Below are 27,442 nucleotides of genomic sequence, written 5' to 3' on the forward strand. Positions count from 1 at the left end.
CCTAATTGTGGCCAAGAACAAAGTTGGCCTGCCAGCGACACAAAAGACTACTGAGGAAAAGATGCTTAAGTTCAAGGGCTGTTTGACAACTCATATCATATGGATTGTTCCCCTTCCACACCCACTTTTCTGAACTATGCAGATCGGAGATGTCCATGTAACACATCCTTTGCTCCCATAATCCTCCTAGCCTCTACCTCCACTGACCCATAGCCTCTACCCAACAGTTTCACCCTCTGTCTTATCACTCCATAACAATCCACATCATCTTCATCGTGCATCATACCTCAGTGGCTCTGGTACCTGTGTGTCACATGCCTAGCCTGTACACCAGCCACCATCCTATCCTGCATGCCTCCTGCCTCCCTCTGAGCTGCTAGCTATCTGTCCTCAACCCCTCCTCCTCCTTAAAGCCTCTTGCTTCCTCTACTGATCCCAACCTACAAAAGCCCCACCATCAGTCCACTTGCCGAACAGCAACCTTGGCATTATGTGTCCAGCTAGCACAATGTACACTATGTGATCAAAAGTATCTGGACACCTGGCTGAAAATGACTTACAAGTTCATGGTGCCCTCCATTTGTAATGTTGGAATTCAATATCATGTTGGCCCACCCTTAGCTTTGATGACAGCTTCAACTCTCACAGGCATATGTTCAATCAGGTGCTGGAAGGTTTCTTGGGGAATGGCAGTCCATTCTTCACAGAGTGCTGCACTGAGGAGAAGTATCAATGTCGGTCAGTGAGGTCTAGCACAAAGTTGGTGTTCTGAAACTTCCTAAACATGTTCTCTAGGATTCACGTCAGGATACTGTGCAAGCCAGTCCATTACAGGGATGTTACTGTCATGTAACCACTCTGCCACAGGCCGTGCCTTTTGAATACGTGCTCAATCGTGTTGAAAGATGCAATCGCCATCCCCGAATGCTCTTCAACAGTGGGAAGCAAGAAGGTGCTTAAAACATCAATGTAAGCCCGTGTTGTGATAGTGCCATGCAAAACAACAAGGATGCAAGGCCCCTCCATTAAAAACAAGACCACACCATAACAGCACCACCTCCAAATTTTACTGTTGCACTACACACATTGGCACATGATGTTCACTGGGCATTTGCCATACCCACACCCTGCCATTGGATTGCCGCATTGTGTACCATGATTCGTCACTCCAGACAAAGTTTTTCCACTGTTCAATCATCCCATGTTTACACTCCTTACGCCAATTGAGGCGTCATTTAGCATTCACCAGTGTGATGTGTGGCTTATGAGCAGCCGTGCGACCAAGAAATCAAAGTTTTCCCACCTCCCGCCTAACTACTACAGTATTTGCAGCGGATCCTGATGCAGTTTGGAATTCCAGTGTGATGGTCTGGATACATGTGCGCTATTACACATTATGACCCTCTTCAACTGTAAGCTGTCCCTGCCAGTCAACAGACAAGGTTGGCCTGTACGCCTTTGTGCTGTCCATGCCGCTTCACATTTCCACTTCACTATCCCATTGGAAACAGTGGACCTAGGGATGTTTAGGAGTGTGGAAATTTCGCGTACAGATGTATGATGTAAGTGACACCCATTCACCTAACCATGTTCAAAGTCCATGAGTTCTGCAGAGCACCCCATTCTGCTCTCTCACGATGTATGATGACTACTGAGGTCACTAATATGGAGTACCTGGCAGTAGGTGGCAGCACAATGCACCTAATATGAAAAACATACGTTTTTTGGGGGTGTCCGGATACTTTTGATCACATAGTGTAGGTGCACAGTTGCGTATAAAATTCATTCTGAACCCTAGAAATGACTGCACAGTTTACATCAAAAGGATATTTACTTCTTGTATTACAGTTATGAATTTTTCAGTTTATCCTACATTTACTTTCATTACTAGCATAACAAATCATTAGGGAGGAAATTTCAGTTAAATTGTCACAATATAAGCCTCAAACATAATTTTCATGAAAACTTTGATCTTTATGTAGGGTTAATAATGGAGTTATGTATCACTGTGGTAAGATATTCAACAAAATAGATATTATATTCAACAAACCCCCCCCATGAACCATGGACCTTGCCGTTGGTGGGGAGGCTTGCGTGCCTCAGCGATACAGATAGCCGTACCGTAGGTGCAACCACAACGGAGGGGTATCTGTTGAGAGGCCAGACAAACGTGTGGTTCCTGAAGAGGGGCAGCAGCCTTTTCAGTAGTTGCAAGGGCAACAGTCTGGATGATTGACTGATCTGGCCTTGTAACAATAACCAAAACGGCCTTGCTGTGCTGGTACTGCGAACGGCTGAAAGCAAGGGGAAACTACAGCCGTAATTTTTCCCGAGGGCATGCAGCTTTACTGTATGATTACATGATGATGGCGTCCTCTTGGGTAAAATATTCCGGAGGTAAAATAGTCCCCCATTCGGATCTCCGGGTGGGGACTACTCAAGAGGATGTCGTTATCAGGAGAAAGAAAACCGGCGTTCTACGGATCGGAGCGTGGAATGTCAGATCCCTTAATCGGGCAGGTAGGTTAGAAAATTTAAAAAGGGAAATGGATAGGTTGAAGTTAGATATAGTGGGAATTAGTGAAGTTCGGTGGCAGGAGGAACAAGACTTCTGGTCAGGTGACTACAGGGTTATAAACACAAAATCAAATAGGGGTAATGCAGGAGTAGGTTTAATAATGAATAGGAAAATAGGAATGCGGGTAAGCTACTACAAACAGCATAGTGAACGCATTATTGTGGCCAAGATAGATACGAAGCCCACACCTACTACAGTAGTACAAGTTTATATGCCAACTAGCTCTGCAGATGACGAAGAAATTGAAGAAATGTATGATGAAATAAAAGAAATTATTCAGATTGTGAAGGGAGACGAAAATTTAATAGTCATGGGTGACTGGAATTCGAGTGTAGGAAAAGGGAGAGAAGGAAACATAGTAGGTGAATATGGATTGGGGGACAGAAATGAAAGAGGAAGCCGCCTGGTAGAATTTTGCACAGAGCACAACATAATCATAACTAACACTTGGTTTAAGAATCATGAAAGAAGGTTGTATACATGGAAGAACCCTGGAGATACTAAAAGGTATCAGATAGATTATATAATGGTAAGACAGAGATTTAGGAACCAGGTTTTAAATTGTAAGACATTTCCAGGGGCAGATGTGGACTCTGACCACAATCTATTGGTTATGACCTGTAGATTAAAACTGAAGAAACTGCAAAAAGGTGGGAATTTAAGGAGATGGGACCTGGATAAACTAAAAGAACCAGAGGTTGTACAGAGATTCAGGGAGAGCATAAGGGAGCAATTGACAGGAATGGGGGAAATAAATACAGTAGAAGAAGAATGGGTAGCTTTGAGGGATGAAGTAGTGAAGGCAGCAGAGGATCAAGTAGGTAAAAAGACGAGGGCTAGTAGAAATCCTTGGGTAACAGAAGAAATATTGAATTTAATTGATGAAAGGAGAAAATATAAAAATGCAGTAAGTGAAACAGGCAAAAAGGAATACAAACGTCTCAAAAATGAGATCGACAGGAAGTGCAAAATGGCTAAGCAGGGATGGCTAGAGGACAAATGTAAGGATGTAGAGGCGTATCTCACTAGGGGTAAGATAGATACTGCCTACAGGAAAATTAAAGAGACCTTTGGAGATAAGAGAACGACTTGTATGAATATGAAGAGCTCGGATGGAAACCCAGTTCTAAGCAAAGAAGGGAAAGCAGAAAGGTGGAAGGAGTATATAGAGGGTCTATACAAGGGCGATGTACTTGAGGACAATATTATGGAAATGGAAGGGGATGTAGATGAAGATGAAATGGGAGATACGATACTGCGTGAAGAGTTTGACAGAGCACTGAAAGACCTGAGTCGAAACAAGGCCCCCGGAGTAGACAATATTCCATTGGAACTACTGACGGCCGTGGGAGAGCCAGTCCTGACAAAACTCTACCAGCTGGTGAGCAAGATGTATGAAACAGGCGAAATACCCTCAGACTTCAAGAAGAATATAATAATTCCAATCCCAAAGAAAGCAGGTGTTGACAGATGTGAAAATTACCGAACTATCAGCTTAATAAGTCACAGCTGCAAAATACTAACACGAATTCTTTACAGACGAATGGAAAAAACTAGTAGAAGCCAACCTCGGGGAAGATCAGTTTGGATTCCGTAGAAACACTGGAACACGTGAGGCAATACTGACCTTACGACTTATCTTAGAAGAAAGATTAAGGAAAGGCAAACCTACGTTTCTAGCATTTGTAGACTTAGAGAAAGCTTTTGACAATGTTGACTGGAATACTCTCTTTCAAATTCTAAAGGTGGCAGGGGTAAAATACAGGGAGCGAAAGGCTATTTACAATTTGTACAGAAACCAGATGGCAGTTATAAGAGTCGAGGGACATGAAAGGGAAGCAGTGGTTGGGAAGGGAGTAAGACAGGGTTGTAGCCTCTCCCCGATGTTGTTCAATCTGTATATTGAGCAAGCAGTAAAGGAAACAAAAGAAAAATTCGGAGTAGGTATTAAAATTCATGGAGAAGAAATAAAAACTTTGAGGTTCGCTGATGACATTGTAATTCTGTCAGAGACAGCAAAGAACTTGGAAGAGCAGTTGAATGGAATGGACAGTGTCTTGAAAGGAGGATATAAGATGAACGTCAACAAAAGCAAAACAAGGATAATGGAATGTAGTCTAATTAAGTCGGGTGATGCTGAGGGAATTAGATTAGGAAATGAGGCACTTAAAGTAGTTAAGGAGTTTTGCTATTTGGGGAGCAAAATAACTGATGATGGTCGAAGTAGAGAGGATATAAAATGTAGGCTGGCAATGGCAAGGAAAGCGTTCCTGAAGAAGAGAAATTTGTTAACATCCAGTATAGATTTAAGTGTCAGGAAGTCATTTCTGAAAGTATTCGTATGGAGTGTAGCCATGTATGGAAGTGAAACATGGACGATAAATAGTTTGGACAAGAAGAGAATAGAAGCTTTCGAAATGTGGTGCTATAGAAGAATGCTGAAGATTAGATGGGTAGATCACATAACTAATGAGGAAGTATTGAATAGGATTGGGGAGAAGAGAAGTTTGTGGCACAACTTGACCAGAAGAAGGGATCGGTTGGTAGGACATGTTCTGAGGCATCAAGGGATCACCAATTTAGTATTGGAGGGCAGCGTGGAGGGTAAAAATCGTAGAGGGAGACCAAGAGATGAATACACTAAGCAGATTCAGAAGGATGTAGGTTGCAGTAGGTACTGGGAGATGAAAAAGCTTGCACAGGATAGAGTAGCATGGAGAGCTGCATCAAACCAGTCCCAGGACTGAAGACCACAACAACAACAACATTCAACAAACTCCCATTTAACACAAAGCAAATACGTGGGAATCACAAGTAGTTCAAAGTAAACTTAAAAACATAAATTATCTGAATATCCAGGCTCAGGGACTGAAAAGTTACGTTAGTTATAGGGTAAGTTGAGTGCTGGTTGTAAAGTTTCATGAGAAGTGGTAATTTAGTGTAAACAAGGCTAACCATTTACTGTTGTAAGTAAATATTTTCTTCGAACATTATAATCAAGTAAGTATAATCAAGTAACAGATACGCTGCAGTTGTATGGTATAACTGAGAGGGCAACAACATTTTTCAGAGTAGCACATTTTAATTTATTTGATTAAATTTAGCTAACATAAACAGCATTAAATAGTAAAGTGGTAGCTTATTGTACAGCACACATTAAGTTTCTACGATTTTCTTGAATTTTGTTAATGTATGTGTTGACAGATTCCACATCCCTGAGGGTTTTCCTTCTCAATGGGACCTATGGAATGAATTGAATGAATGAATGGCCAATAAAATAAATGAGGAGTATGAGGGAAACAGTTCCTCATTGTACATCTATACTCTGCAAACCATCGTGAGGTGCATGGCAGAGGGTACATCCGATTGTACAAGTTATTAGGGTTTCTTTCTGTTCCATTCTCATAATGAGCACAGGAAGAAAGATTGTTTGAATGCCTCTGTGCGTAAGTAATTATTCTACTCTTACTCTCACAATCCCTATGTGAAACTTTGTTAATAGACTTCTCAGGACACTAAACGTTTATCTTCAAGAGTATTCCATTTCAGTTCCTTCAGTAACTCTGTGATATTCTCCCATGGATTAAATAAACCTGTGACCATTCATGCTGCCCTTCTCTGTAAACATTCAATATCCCCTGTTAGCCCTATTTGGCACTGGTTCCACACACTTCAGCAATATTCTAGGGTAGGTTGCATGAGTAAATTGTAAGCAATCTCCTGTGTAGATTGATTGCACTTGCCCAGAATTCTACCAATAAATGAAAGGCTTCCACCTGCTTTACCCACGACTGAGCCTATGTGATCATTACACCAGATAGTTGTACGAGTTGGCCAATTCCAGCAGTGACTCACTGATATTACAGTCATAGGATACTATGTCTCTTCATTTTGTGAAGTGCACAATTTTAAATTCCTAAACATTTAAAGCAAGTTGCCAATCTCTGCACCTCTCTGAAATCTCATTACGTCCAACTGAGTATTTATGCAGCTTCTTTCAGATAATACTTCATTATAGATAAATGCACCATCGGCAAAAAGCTTGATGTTACTATTAACATTGTCTGCAATGTGAACAGCAATGATCCCAACACATTTCCCTTGGGTACACCAAAGTTACTTCTATATCTGACAATGACTCTCCATCCAAGATAACAAGCTGTGTCCTCCCTACCAGAAAGTCCTCAGCCCAGTCACAAATTTCACTTGATACCACATATGATCAAACTTTTGACAATAAGTGCAGATGTGATACTGAGTCAAATGCTTTTCAGAAATCAAGAAATACTGCATCTACCCGATTTCCTTGAGCCAAAGCTTTCAGTGTATTATGTGAGAAAAGTGCAAATTGGGTTTCACATGATCAATATTTTTGGAATCCATGCTGGTTGGCATAGTTTTTAGGAAATAATCTGACTCTTAGCTACAATAAAACACCATATGTTCAGTTGTGTGTATGCAATAATTTTAGAAATGACATGATCCTTTATGACAGTGGTGTGGTTGGTGAGGTGGAAGACATCACATTTCTGTGATCGAAGTTAGGCGAAAAACACTGATGTAAGGTTCAAATTATGATATTCTGTAGAAGCTATGTAAAACTATCACTATAATTAGAATTTTTTCTATACCAGTGATTACGAGGTAGTTAGGCTTGCTTACCACACACATTTTCATTCCTTGAAAACAAATGGAACCAAGTTTCGGGGCAACTTCATTCAGACAAAAATGGTATTTTCAGTACAAAACATACTATTTTTTAAACCATATTTTAGGTATTATTTAATAACCTATATGTTCTTTCCTGACACTGCAGTACACTTAGAATACAGAGGGACATTCAATACTAGTGACTGGCTAGGATAAGTGATATGGGAAATCTGCAACAAATAGTGTAAACAACGTGACTACAATAACATCACATCAGAGAGATTTTTTTTTAAAATGGGGTAAGTTACAATAAGTCATACTTCAGTCCGTCACCACAACCCCGTATTCTGCCTTCACATCCATTGGCTTTGCCAACTCACAACCAAACTGCCACTTTCCAGCCTAAGCTAGATTCTTAGGCTAAGCTACTGCTTAGTCTGCTTTCTTAAAAAAAACAATAGTATCTTATCTTATCTTAGACACACACATACAAAGAAGAAATTATGTTACAGCAGCATATAACATTACTTCGCTGGTTGAACCAGAAAGCTAATATAAATATTCCTTTTCATCCTAGATTTATTGTAATTGACTATGTACATTTGTTTTAAGGGTACTGGAGCACACTTGTAATGGAACCAACAGACAATTTTTTTTTGCCGATGAGTTACTTGATTGTGTGGGAATTAAGGAACCGAACAATGGGATCATTAGTCCCTCATTTGCAAAAAAACAGTCCACTGACTGTGATGCTGCTAATCAGAAGCAAAAAGTGCCTAAGTGTGTTACTATGCTGTATGGAAAATAGTAGGACAGAGATATCCATAGCTTTGATAATACTAAGAATTAAAAGCATTTTCTGGTACCGTTACAGTATAAGCATACTCAAAATCAGACCAGAGTGCAGATCTGAGGTAGATGAAGGAATATGTCTTCGCCTATGGCATGAATTATTGCTTAGCATCCATTTTCAATAGTTGTCCAAAATAATTAATGATGATTTGCAACAAACTATACAATTCCAAGAATAAATCTACTACTAATCTGTAGAAGATTATAAAAGGTGAAATAAACTGGGGTTGTTACTTAAAAGAATGAAATTTATGGTATAATGTTTTTGTTATGATGGTAAAAGATTGCTATTTGATCTAGTCATCTTTACTTTGGTTCTTCTCAAGCAGATCATTCAAGATATATCCTCAGCTGGGAAATAAAAACACCTCTCGCCAATAAGTTTCCCATATCTTTAATTTGAAACTAATATGTTATACAGTCACATTATTATTATTACTGCTGTTCATGTTCCTCATAGTGTTGCAGATTTCCTGTGTGAGAAATAAACAAAATAAACAAGAAAACCTGGAAAGAAGGTCTAAACTTGGAAGGAATAAGTGGAACACACCTTCGGAACAAAGAAAACAACTCAAAATCAGGTGTTGACTTTTGCTGATGACTTTACTCTTCTAGTCAGAGACTGGAAGGATGTTTAAAGATTGCTGGAGATCTTGCATGAAATCACTGGAAAATGCTTCTCAAAGTCTCATATGAAAATTCAGAATATATGCAACAAAGACACCAAGGGGAAAAATAACTGGTGGTGAAGAAGTTGGGAAGATTAAAAGGGTAGACAGATTCAAATACTTAGGAAAACAGATGCAAAATAAGAGCCACAAAAATACGCCGTGCTTACAAATTAACATAGAATAGGTACAACAACAGAGTGATAGGTCTATATTACAAGGCCAAAATCATGCACCATAAATCAGTTATAAAACTAGGATTCTATACTTCAGAGTGTCTCAGGTTGAATAAAAAAAGGCACATGGAAGAACCTGAAAGAGGGAAAGGAGAATCCTCAGATCAAATTTAGAAGGAGAAAAAAGTCTTCAACAACAATATGTATTAATTAAGACTGATAATTTTGATCTGTTCCCGGTACTATATAAACACGCATCCTGCATGATGCATGGTAATGAATGGCAACTTTATGTCACCAAGATTCAATTATACTATGGTCATGGGTTTCATAAAGGGGTACAACTTCAGATATGTGCAACCTGTCAATAAGCATGGGCTGTTAACAAGTATCATTACTGTTTGTGTTTATTAAAAGAATAGTTGACCATGCACTGGATAGATATAAACCCAGTAGAACAGTTCACAACAGGAGAGAACCTCCATGGTACACAGTCGCTGTAAAGAAACTTCTAAAAAAACAGATATCACTGCACAATATGCATAAAACAAAGCATAGGGCTATAGACAGACAGATGCTGAATGAAACACATTTGGCTATCATGAGAGCCATGCCTGATGCTTTCAAGGACTACCATAGCAAAATATTGTCAAACAACATTTCACAAAATCCAAAGAAATTCTGGTTGTATGTAAAGGCAGTTAGTGGCACCAAAGTTAGTGTCCAGACAGGAACTGAAATTGAGGGTAGCAAAATAAAAGCTGAAATGCTTAACTCCATTTTCAAATGTTCGTTTACAAAGGAAAAACTAGAAGAATTTCCCCAATTTAATCCTCGTACCACTGAAAAGACGAATGAAATAAATATTAGTGGCAGTGGTGTTGAGAAACAGCTAAAATCATTAAAATTGAACAAAGCTCCAAACCCTGATGGAAACTCTCACATTCCATACTTAATTTGTGGCCAAGTTAGCCCCTCTTCCAACTACCATTTATTGTACATCCCTGGAACAAAAAACCGAACCCAGTTCTTGGAAAAAGAGCACAAGTCACACCTGTCTATAAGAAGTTTAGTAGAAGTGATCCAAACAAACTACTATCCAACACCCTTGACATCAATTTGTTATGGGGTCTTAGAACACATTCTGAGCTCAAACATAAAGAGGTATCTTGAACAGAGTGACCTCCTCAGTGCCACCCACCATGGATTTCGAAAATATTGATTACGTGTGATCGAACTTGCACATTTTTCACATTACATACTGAAAGCTTTGGAGCAAGGCAACCAGGTACATGCAGTGTTTCTTGACTTCTCGAAAGCATTTGATTCCATACCACACCTACGCTTACTGTCAAAAGTGCTGTCATATGGACTATCAAGTGAAATTTGTGACTAGAATGAGGACTTTTTGGTAGGGAGGACACAGCATGATATCTAGGATGGAGAGTTATCGTCAGATGTAGAAGTAACTTTTGTTGTGCCCCAGGGAAGTGTGTTGGGACCCTTGCTGTTCATGTTGTGTATTAATGACCTTGCATGCAATGTTAATAGTAAAATCAGGCTTTTTGCAGATGATGTCATTATCTATAATGGAGTACACTCTAAAAGATGCTGTATAAACATTCAGTCAGATCTTGATAAGATTTCAACATGGTGCAGAGACTGAAAGCTTGGTATAAATGTTCAGAAATGTAAAATTTTACACTTCATTAAATGAAAAAATTTAGTATCCTATGACTACAATATCAATGAGTCACTGTTGGAATCAGTCAATTCATTCAAATACCTGGGTGTAGCACTTTATAGGGATAGTGGTAGACTTCAGTTTATTCGTAGAATACTGGGGAAGTGTGATTAGTCTACAAAAGAGACTGCTTACAAGTCACTATTGCGACCAGTTCTACAATACTGCTCAAGTGGTGGGACCTATACAGGTCAACTGATCAATGGGATACAACCAGTCAGCTTTGACTAATGACGTCATAGTTTACTCTTAGATATTAATGCCTTTATTTTCGAGTAATAGATAGTACATCACTTATCTTCCGAGAGGCGTCATCATTGTAAATTGAAATAAATGCATGTGTTTTTAAAAGACAGGGCTAAACATTGATAAGATTTTTGTTGCTTGTATTAATGTAAATCATTTGTTCATTCAAATTCATTTGGCACTTATTTTCATTCTTAGCAAGTTTGAGATATTCTGAAGAACTGGTTTTCATTCTGGACAGTTCTGTAGGTATGGGTTTATCTGTCTTAACTGCAGTACGGGATATAAATTTAACACTTGTCACTTCTTTCACCTTTACTAGTACTAGTATTACGACGATATTTTTCAGTCGACACTAGTATTATAAATGGTAAAATGAGTACATACGAAAAATTTGTATCCCATACTTCAGTTGATCTATTAGGTCAACTGAAGAAAAGGATACTAGTGTTAGTAAAGAAGAAAAAAGTGACATATGTAACATTGGAATGTTTTGCCTCATTTCATCTACGAACATAGTATCCTTTTCTTCAGTTGACCTATACACGTATGTCGCTATTTTTTGCCTTCGCTAGAGAAGGCAAAAAGACCAACATACTTAATATTTGTATCTCGTACTTCAGGTGAATTATATAGGTCAACTGAAGAATAGGGTGTTAGCGAAGGCAAAAGGCTCCAAAGATGTAAAATTTGTATCCCATGCTTAAGTGGACATATACAGGTCAACTTAAGAATAGGATACTACTGCTAGCGAAGATGAAAAAACCAACATACGTAACATTGACATCATCTACCATATCCTTTTCTTCAGTTGAGCTGTACAATTCAACTGAAGAGCAGGATGCTAGTGCTACCGAAGTTGGAAAAAAGCGACATGCGAAAAACTTGTATCCTATTCTTCAGCTGACCTATATAGTTTAACTGAAGTACAGGATACAAATTTTAGGTGTGTTGAGTTTTTCGCCTTCGCTATCACTAGTATCCTATTCTTCAGATGCTTTTCACTATACAATGGAAATGCTGAGTTACAGAAAGGCACAACAGAAAAACTGTCAAAGTCAGCTTTCGACCAACAAGGCCTTTGTCAAAAATAGACAACACACACAAAACACACGATCATAGTCTCTGGCAGCTTGAGCCTGACTCAGCATCTCCACTATATTGTGACAGGGGATATTGAACATATACAGGGAAGGGAAGCACGAATGGTGACAGGTTTGCTTAATCCGTGGCAGCGTGACACAGGGATACTGAAGGAACTGAACTGGCAGACTCCTGAAGACAGACGTAAACTATCCTAAGAAAGTCCTTTGTAAAATTTCAAGAACTGGCTTTAAATTATATACTACAAACTCCTACGTATCACTCACACAGGAATCGTGAGGATAAGATTAGAATAATGGCTGAACGCACAGATGCGTTCAAACAATCATTCTGTCCGCGCTCCATACGTGGATGGAACCGCAAGAAACCCTAATAACTGGTACCATGGGTCGTACCCTCTGCCATGTACCTCAGGTGGATTGCAGAAAGTAGACGTAGATAGCACAAATAAACGGCAATGTGTGTTGAATGCGCACACGACAAAACCTTTATTACAGCAATGTGTTTCAAACTCCGCTAAACGTAAAGTGAAATTCTTAAACTGTGCTGTAGACATAAGTTCTGTTCCCACTGCTCGTTTACTGATACTAACATTTTTTTTTAGATCCTTGCATAATAATACTAATAATATTGAAAAATTTGCGGACTGTAATGTAGTCGACACTGAATGACATTAACGCTGAAGTTATGTCTGAAGGTTCTCCACCTACGTTTAGATCCTTGTCATAACCTATACTTATGTAGCTATCAGTGTTATCTAAGTTACATACCAGCAATTCATAGTAAATATTTTTAGCAATCTTGTTTCTCCTTGCATAACGAATGTTTTCTTAATTCAGTTACAGCAAATATAGGCCACGCTTGCGTCCTTTAACTGATACATGGAGCACAAGTCTAAAAAAAAATATCCTGCTGTACGTGTGCCGACGTACTTCGCCACTACTTCGCTATTAGCAGGATGTGTCAAATGTTTATCACGTTACATAATCCGTGACACCGAATTATTGATTAGTATACTTAAACTTATTTACGTCACTATATTCATCTGTCGCTACTATCAAAACAATACGATCCTTCCCTATTATTGTCATTCTATTACATTATTGTCTCTGGAGTAGAGCCGTCGTATAGATCGCAGGAGATGTTGATTTGTTTATCTGGTGTCGGCTGATTTGTAAGTTGTGAAATAGTGTAATATAATTGCAGTTAATGTAATTAAATGTCATAGGAACAAGTTCTTTTATATAATTATTTATAAAAAAGAAACCACATAAGTCTCGAAGGAAGGAACCTTACATTACGTGGCAGTGTAGCAGTTAAACAACTGTTTGTTGCTGATTGGCTTGGTTCACACCGGTCTTGTGAGGTGTGTAGGGTGCTATAAGCAGGAAATGGTAATAGTTGTTTACGTGATTCCAATTTAGCCACCGCGACATAAACGGATGTTAAATTTGAGACACAGTTTGGATGCATTTGCAGAGATATACGCTCAGAATCTTGGCGTGAGGAAGATTATACGGTTAAAAGTTAGGTAATGGGATTAAAACTATCACATGATTTTGTGTGTGTGTGTGTGTGTGTGTGTGTGTGTGTGTGTGGACAAAATATAGTTTTACAAAATACGTATATCATTTCTTAAGAATTACCCACATTTAACTAAACAATAAATTTTAGCTTTAGTTTTGTTAGAGGATATTTTTTTCTGTTTGCAGTAAATCAAAGTTATTACGTAAGGAATGCTGTTGGCTGGTTTTGACGGAAAATTCACATGCGTGTGTCCTCCTTCAAAAGTGAGCTTGCTTACACCTTATGTTCGTGAATCACTTGTCTGACAACAAAGACATCGAACATGCCCGTTGCCGAGAGGCTGTAAAGCGCAAGTTAAAGTCTGTGCAATCGTCATAGCTCTTGTCATCTTACCGAATCGGATATACCAGAAATTTATTTCTTGTTTTCGTCGATGGCGTACCCATAGGTTAGCTAGTTGCAGTCCTGTAAGTATTAGACAATTCTTGCCACATCATTGCAGATACAGGCGTAAGTGTGTGATCAAAACCTGACTAAACGTGCAGTAGGCCAATCACACACTGCAGTTTTCTTCAGTTGGTTGGCAGGCACTGGTAAGAATGTTTCTCAGTATAACACAGTTTGAGGTAAATGTTAGAGTATTCTCTAAAACAGTGTAGCTCATTTAGCCAGACGTTGATAAGAATTGTTCTACAAAGATTTGTAACTTTCATCAAGGATTCACAAATGAGACTTTCTGACACTTTACAAAAGCAAAAAAATGTATTCGAGTGCTACAATATGAGTTAGTTACAATTGGAATCAGTGAGCTTGTACAAAAGCCTACGTGTAACAATTTGCAGGAAATTGAATTACCATCTAGGCTCAATCATATGTGAAACAGTTGGGAGACTTCAGTTCATTGGTAAGATACTGGCGAAATTTTTACACAGGAGAGTGCTTAGAAAACACTTGGACGTCCTATCCATAATATTGTTTAAGTGTTTGGAGACCCATTCCAGATGGTTGTAGTAGTTGATACTTAAAATAAATGAAATAGTGGCAGAAGGCCCCTGAATGATTACAAATCTGTTTGAATCACAGTAGAGTGTCACTGCAATCCTGAAAAAATTCAGTTGATAGGTGCTAGAAAATGCCATCTATTTTATGAAAATGTACCTACTTACAAAGTTTTGAGGAACAATATTAAGTAAGATATCAAGAAACGTATGATAACCTTCCCCCACACCCCACCCCCTTTATGTACCACCTCCATAGCAGACAAGATTTCACTGATTGCATCTCGCGTGGACATTTTTAAGCACTAGCTCTTCCCAAACTCCAAATTACTACACAAAGGGGAGTAGGCCTACTCCGTCCTTTGTAGTCTGCAGTAGTGTAGATGTACTTGGAAAAACAGTGAGTACATTGCTGGTACCATCTTATTTATGCAGTTATAATATTCTTCCATCTTCTGGACAGCAAATATTTAGTGTAATTGAGGATTTCACAACATGTAAAATTTTCATCCATGTATGGTACCCACCGGTATAAACAAGTTGAAGTTCAAACATTATTCAATTTAAAATGTTCACTATTGAAACTCTTCATTGCCACAGATTCTTCAATATTGTAATTCCCTTAAATGCACCTTATCACTAATGACACATAAGAAACATACCAGCAGCATGCAGTCTGGTAAGTGTTTACAAAAAAGGTTTATTGAAACATTCAGAATGTTTGAACACAAATACAGTGTTGAAATACTATGCACAGATGTATATAACATATATAGGCCTTTGTTTCTACTACATTTTAGAAATGTTGGCAAGTGAGATAGTCTGTTGCAGTTCTCAAGGCTGAATTTTACTGTTCCATGGAACTAAATTTGGTAGGTTGTTAGTGCTTGCATTATATATGATAAATGAAAACCCTGATCAGTTTCTAGCCAAAGATTTCATCGGTTTTCTTGTATACTATTGTATGTGTTGAACAGATAACACTAGTCTAATGACCATGGATTACACTGAATACATTTATTAGTGTCAATATTTTTACATTAAGTACATTAGGGCTTAAGCTCTTAAATCTGTACAGAAATAAACAAATGTTGAAAATATTTATCACAAATTAATTGTTTGGTCTACTGTGTTAGTTGTGATTGGACAGAACTGGCATCTTTAGTGCAAGGCTTTATTGGGTGAGGATGGGGAAGGAAATTGGTAATTTTCTTTACAAAAGTGCCATCACCATCATTCACATTAAATGGAGTAGGAAAACACAAAAACCCTAACACAGGGCTGGTTAGACAGTGATTTGCCTTCTAATTCTAAATGAGAGTGCAGTGTCGTAATCACTCAGTAATTTGTGTTTAAAGCCACTGGTCCGCTGTGCGTGGTCGATTAGATTAACACATCCATCCATTTCAATATGATAGGCTATTCAAAACTTATTTTTTATTGCTTTGTGTAGTTATTAATCATTTTGTGTAAAATTCAGATTTCAAAAATTTCCATTGTGATTTGAAAGATAAATAATTACAATTGTAGTTTACTTTTGGGAAAACTTTTGAGTTGTGCAGTTTTGAGAAGTCCTTGTACCATTCCATTCTTTTGTCCAGTAAAACGGCTGTAGGGGCTACAGTTTTCCATTGATCGAAATGGCTCTGTGACTAGACACTGGACGAGCAGTGCTCAAATTCTTGTTCGGTCATCTAGAATTAGATTTTTCTATAATTTTTGTCGTACTCACGTGAACAGATGCCTGACTGGTTCCTATGAAAGGGACATTGCTGATAGCTTTCCCATACTAGATTGTGCTCTGCCAGTAATGACACCAGTGTTGTCAGAACATTAGATGCTAATATTCCACAAATGTTGTTCTTCTTCAATGACTTGTTTCTCATCTTAGTATAGCAGCTACTCTTCTGAAGCATGCTAATTTGGCAATTCAGTTTTATCCCAACATTTATTTGCTATGTGAGAGATGCACGCCATCCATCTGTAGCACTTTCAAAATGGAAAAACTATCTTACATACTATATACTAATTAGATTTTAATAATTGCCTGCCCTGGTTTGTCAGTGACTTAATCTACCAGACTTAAGTTCATATGGCAGAATGTAGTTGAAGGTTTTGTGAGATATGTATCAGTATAGGCTGGAGCTCTATACACTGATATTTTAATTTCTGTGGAAATTTTAACATTTATCCTTGGGCTAAGATCCGTACTGCTAAAGTGTCCAAAAACCCTGTCAACCTCACACCCTTCCCTCCATTCTTTCCTCCAATCTCCCTCTAAGTGTACTTCTGTCAGCTTACTCTTTCTACCCACCATTGGCGTCATCCTCTTCTTGTCAATTAACCCATTCACTTACCATTGTTTTCCCCCATAGTTGACCCTATATTTTCTATGTAAATTTACAAAAATCAGCATAGTTTTATCATACACACTTTTCTCAAAATTATGTAATTCTTTTGATAGGAATTCTGTGTACGTCTATCCTTACTGTTTATTGAAGTGATGAACGAAGATAATACTGTTTTAAAGTTTCTGTTGATGTGGTATACCTGGAAAAATATGGGCATATGCAACACCACTAGACATTTCTCACTCTCACACTGTGTATGAATTTTCTTGTTTCTTGCTGTACACACTACACTATTTCTGGTATGTGTTTTCTTGATAGGATTGGGAGGGATAAACCTAACAAAACTGAAAACAATTGTTGATAACTCGCAAAAATTAGAAAGACATTGAGAGTGTATGTATCACTAAACAGACTGCTTTCTCAGCTTTCCGGAGGTATACAACACATCATGCCATCTACTAACAGAGAAGAAACACTACTAAGACCGTTTCACAGCAGGCGATGTAATAACCTGTGGCCAGTTGTGAGCAGGCTGTATAAGCCAGAGGGTTAATAAGACAATCACCAATAAGGCGTTAATAATATTTCTGTAATATTCACTCACATTTTCGCTGTTTTTTATATTTGACTTATACGTACAGTATTCATTGATTGTGACTGAAACGATAGTTTTTCTGTTGTAGTTTTCATAGTAAAATTTTTTACAAGTAGGCCTCCATTTTATATGTGCAAGTTGCTTATGGTAATTTTTATATTTTAGTAAGTTTATTATTACTTACATTAGTCATTTGTTTTCAGATAAATAAACCATGAGGCTTAAACTGTATCACTCTTCTTACATCTACATTTGTGCACTTGTTTTTGTGTGCCTGTGGACACAGTGCAGATTTGAAGACATAGATGATGACGATGCTGTGGTGACCACAGAAGAAATAGTACCGGTAAGTCAGTGGTTTTTCATATAAACTTAAAATAGTTTATATTAAATTATATTAGTCGTATTCTGCAAATGGCAGGAGATTGGTCTTTGGAATATGGGAAAAGTTAAAGGTGTACATTTAAGTGCAGCCATAATCTTTGGATCTGATGATGAGTTTATGTGAAAATATGGTTGAGTGCAAATAAAGTTCTTTAATTCAACCCAGAACTCTACCACATATTATACGTGATATTTAACATTTGGTGATTGTTGGATACATGTATACCCATGTTTCTGACTCCTTCCTGTAATTAGTAAACCCCTTGAAGTCTTTTTAGCTGTTGCTTTTTCTAGAATTGACACTGGATATAGTTCTTATATCATGCTTCTATATTCTGAAAATACTGTGTCTGCAAGTTGATTTCCCTCATAAATGATTTCATAACTCGTTAATGAATGGAAATATTCAAAGGAAACTAGTGACTTCATTTTTAAATCACCTAGTGTAGTAATCATGGGTACTGCAAACATAGATAAAACTACTTAAAAGCATCTACTCAATCCTCTGGATTTGATCATGTATCAAATAGGATTTTAAAATCATGTGCAGTAAGATAGTGTGCTATTTGGGTACTAGTCAGTGAAAACTGGGACATCACAGTGAGTGAGTGAGAGAGAGAGGGAGAGCTATTTTTAGTGTAACAGATGAAATTCTTCGTGAACAGAATTTCTGTTTTATCAAAGACAATCCTTTGTCTGGCTGCAATCTTGCTTATACAACAGGAAACAGAGTTGTCTTCATGGAGGTAGGTGTAGTAATAAACTCAGATGGGGGAAATGTAAAATGCAGCATCTCCCAGGGCACGGTCCTTTCACCACTGATTTTCTTGCTCTACATTAATGATCAACCAATTACAATGAAGAATAGAGCGAAAATAGTGATATTTGCTGATACTAGTATTCTGATCAAAACACTCAACTCCACAATACAGGATACTGTCCAGTCAATCATTAACCAAGTATTCAAATGGTTCACAGCAAATAGCCTAACCTGTATCTTGAAAACTAGTTTCAGGCAATGAATAGGGAAGCTAAGATGATGGAACAATTGATTTGTGTACCCAGTGACTACAATGATTTGGTTTCAGTCATGGGAGAAACAAATATTGCATTGTAACATAGTAACAGGTAGACACATTTACCTGTTAATGTGTTACAGTGCAATATTTGTTTCTCCCATGACTGAAACCAAATCAGTGTTGTCACTGGGTACACAAATCAATTGTTCCATCATCTTCGCTTTCCTATTCATTGACAAAAAGAAGGGACCGATTAGTAGGGCATGTTCTGAGGCATCAAGGGATCACAAATTTAGCATTGGAGGGCAGCGTGGAGGGTAAAAATCGTAGAGGGAGACAAAGAGATGAATACACTAAGCAGATTCAGAAGGATGTGGGTTGCAGTAAGTAGTGGGAGATGAGGAAGCATGCACAGGATAGGGTAGCATGGAGAGCTGCATCAAACCAGTCTCAGGACTGAAGACAACAACAACAACAACAGGTAAATGGATAGGTTAAAGCTAGATCTAGTGGGAATTAGTGAAGTTTGGTGGCAGAAGAAACAAGACTTCTGGTCAGGTGATACGCAGTTATAAATACAAAATCAAATAATGGTAATGCAGGCGTAGGTTTAATAATGAATAAAAAAAAAAAATAGGAACGAGGATAAGCTGCTACGAATAGCATGGTGAACGCATTATTGTAGCCAAGATAGACACGAAGCCCATGCATACCACAGTAGTACAAGTTTATATGCCAGTTGCAGTGGAACTCTGCTTTTACACTTTTCAAGGGACTTCAAAAAATTGGTGAAAAATGCAGGAAAATGTAAAATGTGGGCGATAATGTTTTAAACTGTAAAGGTTACATATTGCACTTTATGTATGAAATATGTATATATCAGGCATCGAAAGAGTTGTCAGAGACATGTTTATTATCTAATGAAGGTTTGTTATCTAATAAAAACTGCTGTTGTAACTGGAGATGATAACTGTATGGGATATAGGAATGTTTGACTCAATTTCGTATGTCATAATCAATTTTGAAAGCCTGCAGCTGTCGTTCATTATTTAAGTAATGAATTACTGCAGTAGTTACGTATTTTTTCATTCTTAACATGACACGTTTCGAGAATTTTTTTCTCTTTGTCAGGTGCAAAAATGTAAATAAGTATTTTGTGTGGTGTTTGAATATGTGTTGTTCTGCGTGTCTTGTGCTGTAGTCATTTTTTTGTGGTTATCAGGTACTGTGCCTCGCAAACTATCACTCGCAAAAAAATACATACGTAAATACTGCACTTGACAACGAGAATAAGTTTTCGAAACACGTTTTGCTCAACGTGAATGAAATGCGTAACTGGCGCAATGTTTAAACTAAAAACATTTGAGCAATGCAAAGCGAATGATGGTATGGGAGCGTGATGTGTGTAGAGGTATACTGAACAAACTGTCGCAACAAATAACTGCACATAAATATATATTTCCACAGTAGTCGTACATATGTACATAGCAAGAGACATAAATGCAGAGTCCTAGAATTACATGGCAGCTCGAATGAACCAATCTCAATCAAAGATCGTGTCGTTCATGGTCGATTTGGACGCCACACCTGAGGGCCGTTTTCAGAGTGTTGTGCCACCGTTCTACCAGCCCGTTGCTTTGTGGGTGGAATATTTTTTCCAAACGATACTCTCGGAGATGAGCCATATAGTGGTGCAGACGCCAGGGTGAGCGAGGTTATGCAGCATATCGAAGGCCTGTCTTCGCAGGGGGGAGGGGGGGGGGGGGCGGGAGCACTGGGTATAAGGTACTGGTAGAAGAGTCGCACCACACCTAGTCCACAACGCCAGGGAATTTACCTTTGGTAAACACAAGGGATGGTTGAGGGTCCGCGAGGAGAGCTTGAGTTTCCTCATCTGAGGCATGTAAGGCGGCCAGTCTATGATGCGTGAAATAGTATCGATCTGCGAGAAAAAAATCTGCGGTGATGTTGTCTGCGCCTTTGATGTACTGAATGTCGGTTGTGAATTAGGAGACTAGACCAAAGTGGCGAAAACACTGCGGGGGGGGGGGGGGGGGGGTGCAGAGAAAGCGTCTGCTAGTGGTTTGTGATCAGTGAGGATGAAGAACGAGCGACCATCCACTTCGAGGTGGAAGTGTTTGATGGCCCTTTAGACCGCAAGGATTTCTCTATCGAAACCAGAGTATTTCTTCTGAGCTGTTGATAGTTTTTTAGAGAAGAAATGAAGAAGGGAAACTGTGTCTGCCTCGCGTTGCTGTAGTAGTGCTCCCACTGCAATGTCACTGGCGTCCGCAGTGATGAACAACTCGACCGAGGGGTCAGGGTGGGTGAGCGTTGCGGTGTGAGCTAAAGAAGTCTTTAGTGCATTGCAGGCCTCCAGCATAGGTGCAGTCCAGCAAACGGGTTTGAGTCCTGAAGTCTGTTTACCCAACAGCGAGTCTGTCAGTGGGGCCTGCACGGCGGTGGAAGAGGGCAGGTGATGGCAGTAGTAATTTATTGTGCCCAGGAAACGTCGGAGTTCTTTGTAAGTAGCAGGGAGTGGCATTGACGTGATGGCTTGCACGTGAGATTTGGGAGGCTGTATTCCGTCGGTGGAGACGATGTAACCCAAGAAAGTGACGGAAGGCTGGCGCAATTGGAATTTTTCTTTGTTGACCTTGTAAGGTACAGTGAAGCGACTCTAACAGCCTCTCCTGTACAAATGTCAACCTCACCTACCCGAGTTGCAGCTAAGGATTGCTGCACGGTACACCCTGTTATTGCTAACGAGGCTCTGACGACCGAGTGTTTCCCGGGATAAGGAAACGCCCCCTATCAAGTGCCAACGGTCTCAAAGAGAGCGGATGAGCGGATAGAGGCAGGGCACTCTCTTGTCCTTGGAGTGAGAAATTGCTCCTAAAGGCGGAAGAACTTCACAGTCAACGGCATAGGATGGAGAAGGCAACGGGAAACCACTCCATTAAAGATCACTCAAGATATCCCAAGAATCAGTAGCGCACCATGCCAGAATCTTCTGTTAAACATAAATCCGGAGTAATAGTCCCCCAATCGGATCTCCGGGTGGGGACAATGGAAGGTCAGGCAAAGTTGAAGAATACACTAAAAATAGCAACATGGAATGTAAGAACACTCCTCCAATGCGGGAAATTAGAGAACCTCAAACTAGAGATGGACAGAATGGGAACAGACATAATAGGAATATCTGAGATGCGATGGCCTGAACCAGGAGACTTCAGATCAGGAAATTATCGTATCATTCATACAGGTACTAACCAAGGAACAACTGGAATCGGTGGAGTTGGAATAATTCTAAAAGGAAAACTCGGGAATCTAGTCACAGGATATGTGCAATTTAACTCTAGGATAATACTAGTCAAAATTGGAACCAAACCAAAGAACACGGTAATAGTACAAGTCTATATGCCGACATCGGCAGAAGAAGACGATGTAATAGAAACAGTGTATGAAGACATCAACAAAGTTATAAATTATGTTAAAGGTGAAGAGAACTTAATTATAATGGGAGATTGGAATGCTAGTGTTGGAGAAGAGAAAGTTGACGGAATTGTAGGGAAATATGGTCTAGGAGATAGAAACGAAAGAGGAAGCCGGCTAATTGAATTTTGTGCCAAAAACAAGTTGGTCATAGCGAACTCCCTTTTCAACCACCATAAAAGAAGAAGGTACACGTGGAAAGCCCCAGGAGATACTAGAAGACACCAAATCGACTATATATTAGTAAAATCGCGTTTTAAAAACCAAATCAAGGATTGCAGAAGCTACCCGTCTGCGGATATTAATAGTGATCACAACCTTGTAATGATGAAATGCTTACTCAAACTCAAGCGATTAGAGAGAAAAACGAACAAAGTATGGAACAGAGATAACCTAAAGTCTGAAGAACTAGTGATCCCTTATGCACGGAAAACTGATGAGATGGCATCAAACATTATTCCCGGGAGTACTAACGAGGAGTGGAAACAAATCAAAGAAGGCATACATAAAGCAGCAGAAGAATTTATTGGGAAAGCCAAACCTGTAAACAGGAAAGAGTGGATAACACCTGAAATAATTTGTCTAATGGAAGAAAGAAGACTATACAAAAATGCCTCTGACGAGCAAAGCGAAAACAAATATAGAAAGCTTAGAAACCAAATAAACAGAGAATCTAGGAAAGCAAAAGAAAATTACCTCAACAGCATTTGTAAAGAGGTGGAGGAAAACATGGTTAAAGGAAAAACTGACTTGGCCTACAGAACAATAAAACAAAACTTTGCTAAACGGAAAGTAAAATCTTCAGGAACTATAAAGAACAAAGAGGGCAAGGTACTATTTGGATATGACACGCTGAAGAGATGGCAAGAATACATTGAAGAGCTATATCAAGGAGACCCTCTAACAGATAATATGATAGAATTAAGCGAAGAAGTAGAGAAAGAAGAACTAGGGGACACAATTCTGAAAGATGAATTTGAAAAAGCACTAAAAGAACTACCAGATAAGAAAGCGGCAGGTGTTGATGATATACCTTCTGAACTAATTAAGAAATCAGGAGACAAAATGAAAGCTACATTACTGCAACTCATACAGAAAATATACAAAACAGGTGAAGTTCCTGAAGACTATCAGAAATGCATCATATTCCCCATACCTAAGAAAGCATCTACTATGGACTGTGAAAACCATCGAACACTCAGTCTTCTTTCACACGCATCAAAAATTCTAATAAGAATAATTTTGAAAAGAGTTGAAAACCAATTGAATAGCACTCTAAGTGAAGACCAATTCGGTTTTAGAAGCGGTGTAGGGACGAGGGAAGCAATCTTATCTTTAAGACTAATAATTGAGAAACAAATTTCCAAAAACAAACAAGTATTTATAGCCTTCGTAGACCTCGAAAAGGCATTTGACAATGTTGTATGGCCAGAAATGTTTAGAATTCTGAAGAAGGCTGGTCTGAAATACAATGATAGAAGGATAATCTTTAAAATATACCAAAATGAAACAGCCTTAGTTAAGAAGGAAAACAAAGAAGAAACAGCAAGAATAAGGAAAGGAGTGAGACAGGGATGCCCACTATCTCCAGTAATTTTCAACGCATATATCCAAGAAGCAATAGACAAAATAAGAGAGAATATTGAAGTAGGAATAAAACTTAACGGAATGAAAATAGATATGTTGCGATATGCAGATGATATCGCCATAATTACAGAAAGGAAAGAAGATTTAGAAGCCGCACTCAATGAAATGGAAAACACCTTAAAAGAACAGTATGGAATGAAAATAAATAAGAAAAAGACTAAAGTGATGGTGAGTGGCGCCCTGAACTACAATGAACCCATACGAATAACAATAAAGGGAGAGAAACTAGGGCAGGTTACAGAATTTAACTACTTAGGTAGCAAAATAACAGCAGATGGAAGGAGCAAAAGTGACATTAAAAACAGAATACAACTTGCCAAAATAGCATTCAATGGAAAAAGAAACTTACTGACGAGTAGAAATGTTAGTTTAGACGTAAGAAAGAGAGTCATGAAAACCTATGTGTGGAGTACAGCCCTTTACGGATGTGAAACTTGGACTAGTGGAAAAGAAGAAAAGAGAAGATTAGAGGCATTCGAAATGTGGTGCTACCGGAGAATGGAAAAAATCAGCTGGCGAGACAAGGCTACAAACGAAGATGTCCTCAGAAGAGTGAAAGAAAACAGATCTCTTTGGCGAAATATACAGAAAAGAAGAATAACCTTCATAGGTCACATTTTACGGCATAACAATTTCATTAAGAGAATATTAGAAGGAATCATTGAAGGAAGAACTCGCCGAGGACGACCTAGATTAAGCTACATTCAACAAGTAATAAATGACATCGGGTGCCAGACCTATGCAGATATGAAGAAGAAAGTTGACAAAAGAACGGAATGGCGTGCTGCTGCCAACCAACCTGTGGGTTGATAACCGAAGAAGAAGAAGAAGACCTTGACACCGTTGGAGTTCGAGGTCTGGAGGACCATGGATAAATGATTTTTATGTTCCTCAGCAGACTTGCTGAACACGATTATGTCATTCAGATATGGAAAGAAAAACTCGAATTGTTGTAAGATGAATTCAGTGAATCGCTGCCACGTTTTTCAGGCTGAATGGCATGAAGTTGTATTGGAACAAACCAAGCGGCGTGATAATAGCTGTTTTAGGGATGTCTTCCGGGAATCTGGTGGTAGGCATGTTTACAGTCAATAACACTGAAGATTGTAGTGCCCAATAACATATGAGTGAAATTATGTATGTTAGGCATGGGATAATGATGGTACGAGCGTTTAGATGTCTGTAATCACCGCACATTTGGAAAGAACCATTGTGTTTGAGGGCGAGGTGAATCTGTGAAGACCAGTTGCTGTCTGACGGTTGCAGGATACCTGCCTCCAAAAGTTCTTTAATTTGCTGTCAGGCCGTGCACGACTTAATAGGGTTGAGGTGTCTAACCTTGTGCCTAATAGGAGGGCCGGCAGTGGTAACTATCTTGTGCATCATTCTGTCAGTGGCAGAAGAAACTGAGAATGTGAAGTTTTTGGACGAGTAGGGTGTGACGAGGTGTAGCTGTTAGCATGAGTGGGAAAGGGCAGCACGAAAGTCACATGCCTAGTACGTGAGTGCGGCGTGCACTTGTGTGGAGAGGGAGGCTGCGTGCGCAGTGCGGAGTGGGCCAGAACACCTGGTGAGTATCTGCTGTCAACCTTGCACTTGATAACTGCCGCGGGTGAGAGTGGCATTGGCTTAGCACATGGAACAGCGATGGCTGGCGTGTGAGAAGAGGAGGAATGTTTATCAACACACGGGGCGGCTGGTTGCGCGGTGTGCATGGTCACATCGCATGCGCAACTGTCAGTAGAAGCACTATTTGAAAGACAAGGCACTAAACGTGGCGAGCGTGTTGGGGGCGTGGAGTCTACCGGACGCGAATCGTCGCAAGCGATTAATGTGTTAGGGCTAACCTGGTGAGTGTCTGAGCTGGTGTCAGTTGGAGAAGCTCGATTAGGTGGCGGAACTGTGGACCGCCGTTTTAGCAGCGTGTTACAAGCCACAATGAGCTTGTTGTATGTGTGTACGATGTGTTGTTTCAGCTCGTTGCCATCCTGGCGGAGTTGTGCTGCCGAGTCGTTTTCTTACAGTAGATTAGTTACACAGGTCACAATGTCGCCCGTGAGGGCAGAGCACTCCCATACTACCTCACATGTCGCGAGAGAAGCAGAGCTGGGAACGTAAGTGCAGGAGCACTGTATCTGAGTGTTAGTGGGATGGTGTAGCACTGAGCCCTGAACTACATTTGGAGAGAGTTTGTAATGGGATAAAAAATCCATACCAAGAATTGGTTCATCAATGTTGGCAATGTAGAAAGTCCACAGAGAACAAGGTAGGTGCACCGTAACTTTGACAGAGTCTGAGGTTTGTAATGTTGATGCGTTGACAGCTTGTAGAAGTGACCTCATTGGTGAAAAAACGGGGGCTGGTGAGTCATCGATGTAGGTATGATAGACATGTCAGCACCAGTGTCGACTATGAAAGTGAGCTGTGACGAAATGTCAGTCATGTACAAACAGCTGCTCAGCAGGACGGACGAGTGGACAGAGTGCAATGTATGAGGACTCCTCTGAGGTTCCTCGCAAGACTTGGCGTCTTTTAGGTCCTGCGGTCAGCGTTTGGGTGCTGGCAAGGTAAGCAGCAGTTCTTAGCATCCTTGGCGAAAACCTTGTGGTACCAGCAGTATGGATGAGCCGGATGTGGTGGTGGTGGTGGTGGTGGTTGGTGGTGACTGCGGCAGCGAAGGAGGCTCGTCCTCGTCAATTTGTTCTGCATGTATACCGGCACGTATGGTGCATGGGCGATCCTGGAGTGCTCGGACAGTGGAGAGAGCGAGCAGATGCTGCCAGGCGATATAGAATGCGCGGAGGCGGAGCGAGCCCTGCCTCTGCCAGCAGACGGCCGGTAAGGGGGAGCAGTTGTGGTGAGCTGGCTGGCATTGTCATAGCAACGTATACAGTTAGTCTGTGATGTGGAGATGAGCCAATTGACTTGAAGGAGAGTGGTAGCAGGTGGTTCTGTAGGTCATTAGGCTGCTTGGCAGACGACACCGCCCACAGAGTGATGTCCGACATGGTATGCTCACTCACAAGTAACTGAAGGTGGGCCAGAGTTGTGCTGAGGTTCGGGCCCCAGGTATTCCTCGTACATCTTGATGATTAATTCTTGTGGTGAGCAGGCGAGTTGTTCAGTGATCATCATCTTCACGAACTCGTATTTCGGTGGAGGCGGTGGCGAGAGGAGTAGATCGCAAGTTAAGTCTGAATGATCCTGGAGGTGCGTGAGGAGACACAGGATTTTAGAGTTGTTGTTGGACACGTGATGCAACTCAAAAAGATGCCCGACAAGCGCAGACAATGACACTGGGTTTTCCTCATATAAAGGTGGCAGCTTCAGCAGACGACTTGGAGTTGGGGGCGAAGGCGGCTTTGGTATCTCTTGGAAAACTGTCTGGTCTGTGACGGGTGAGGGTAT

The 27,442-nt window shown here is 39.8% G+C and overlaps 2 protein-coding genes across 6 annotated transcripts in view; one reads left to right on the forward strand and one right to left on the reverse strand.

Moving 5' to 3' along the window:
* The window catches only part of LOC126413006 (uncharacterized), a 144,386-nt gene extending 131,287 nt beyond the window's left edge, over positions 1–13,099 (reverse strand). The window contains exon 1 of the mRNA XM_050082898.1: positions 12,789–13,099. Within this exon, the coding sequence (XP_049938855.1) occupies positions 12,789–12,835 (47 nt within the window). The 5' untranslated portion in view covers positions 12,836–13,099. The remainder of the gene's footprint in view (positions 1–12,788) is intronic.
* Positions 13,100–13,103: 4 nt separating this feature from the next.
* LOC126412082 (calnexin) overlaps positions 13,104–27,442 on the forward strand; it is a 79,759-nt gene continuing 65,420 nt past the window's right edge. The window contains exons 1-2 of one of the 5 annotated variants that reach the window (XM_050081488.1): positions 13,104–13,192; positions 17,693–17,835. In XM_050081488.1, the coding sequence (XP_049937445.1) occupies positions 17,704–17,835 (132 nt within the window). In that variant the 5' untranslated portion in view covers positions 13,104–13,192; positions 17,693–17,703. Of the gene's footprint in view, positions 13,193–13,228; positions 13,550–13,995; positions 14,139–17,692; positions 17,836–27,442 lie in introns of those variants that run through there. The other 4 variants (XM_050081485.1, XM_050081484.1, XM_050081489.1 and 1 more) reach the window with 4 other exon arrangements.

Source organism: Schistocerca serialis, chromosome 7 (genome assembly GCF_023864345.2).
Source record: "Schistocerca serialis cubense isolate TAMUIC-IGC-003099 chromosome 7, iqSchSeri2.2, whole genome shotgun sequence".
NCBI lineage: Eukaryota > Metazoa > Arthropoda > Insecta > Orthoptera > Acrididae > Schistocerca > Schistocerca serialis.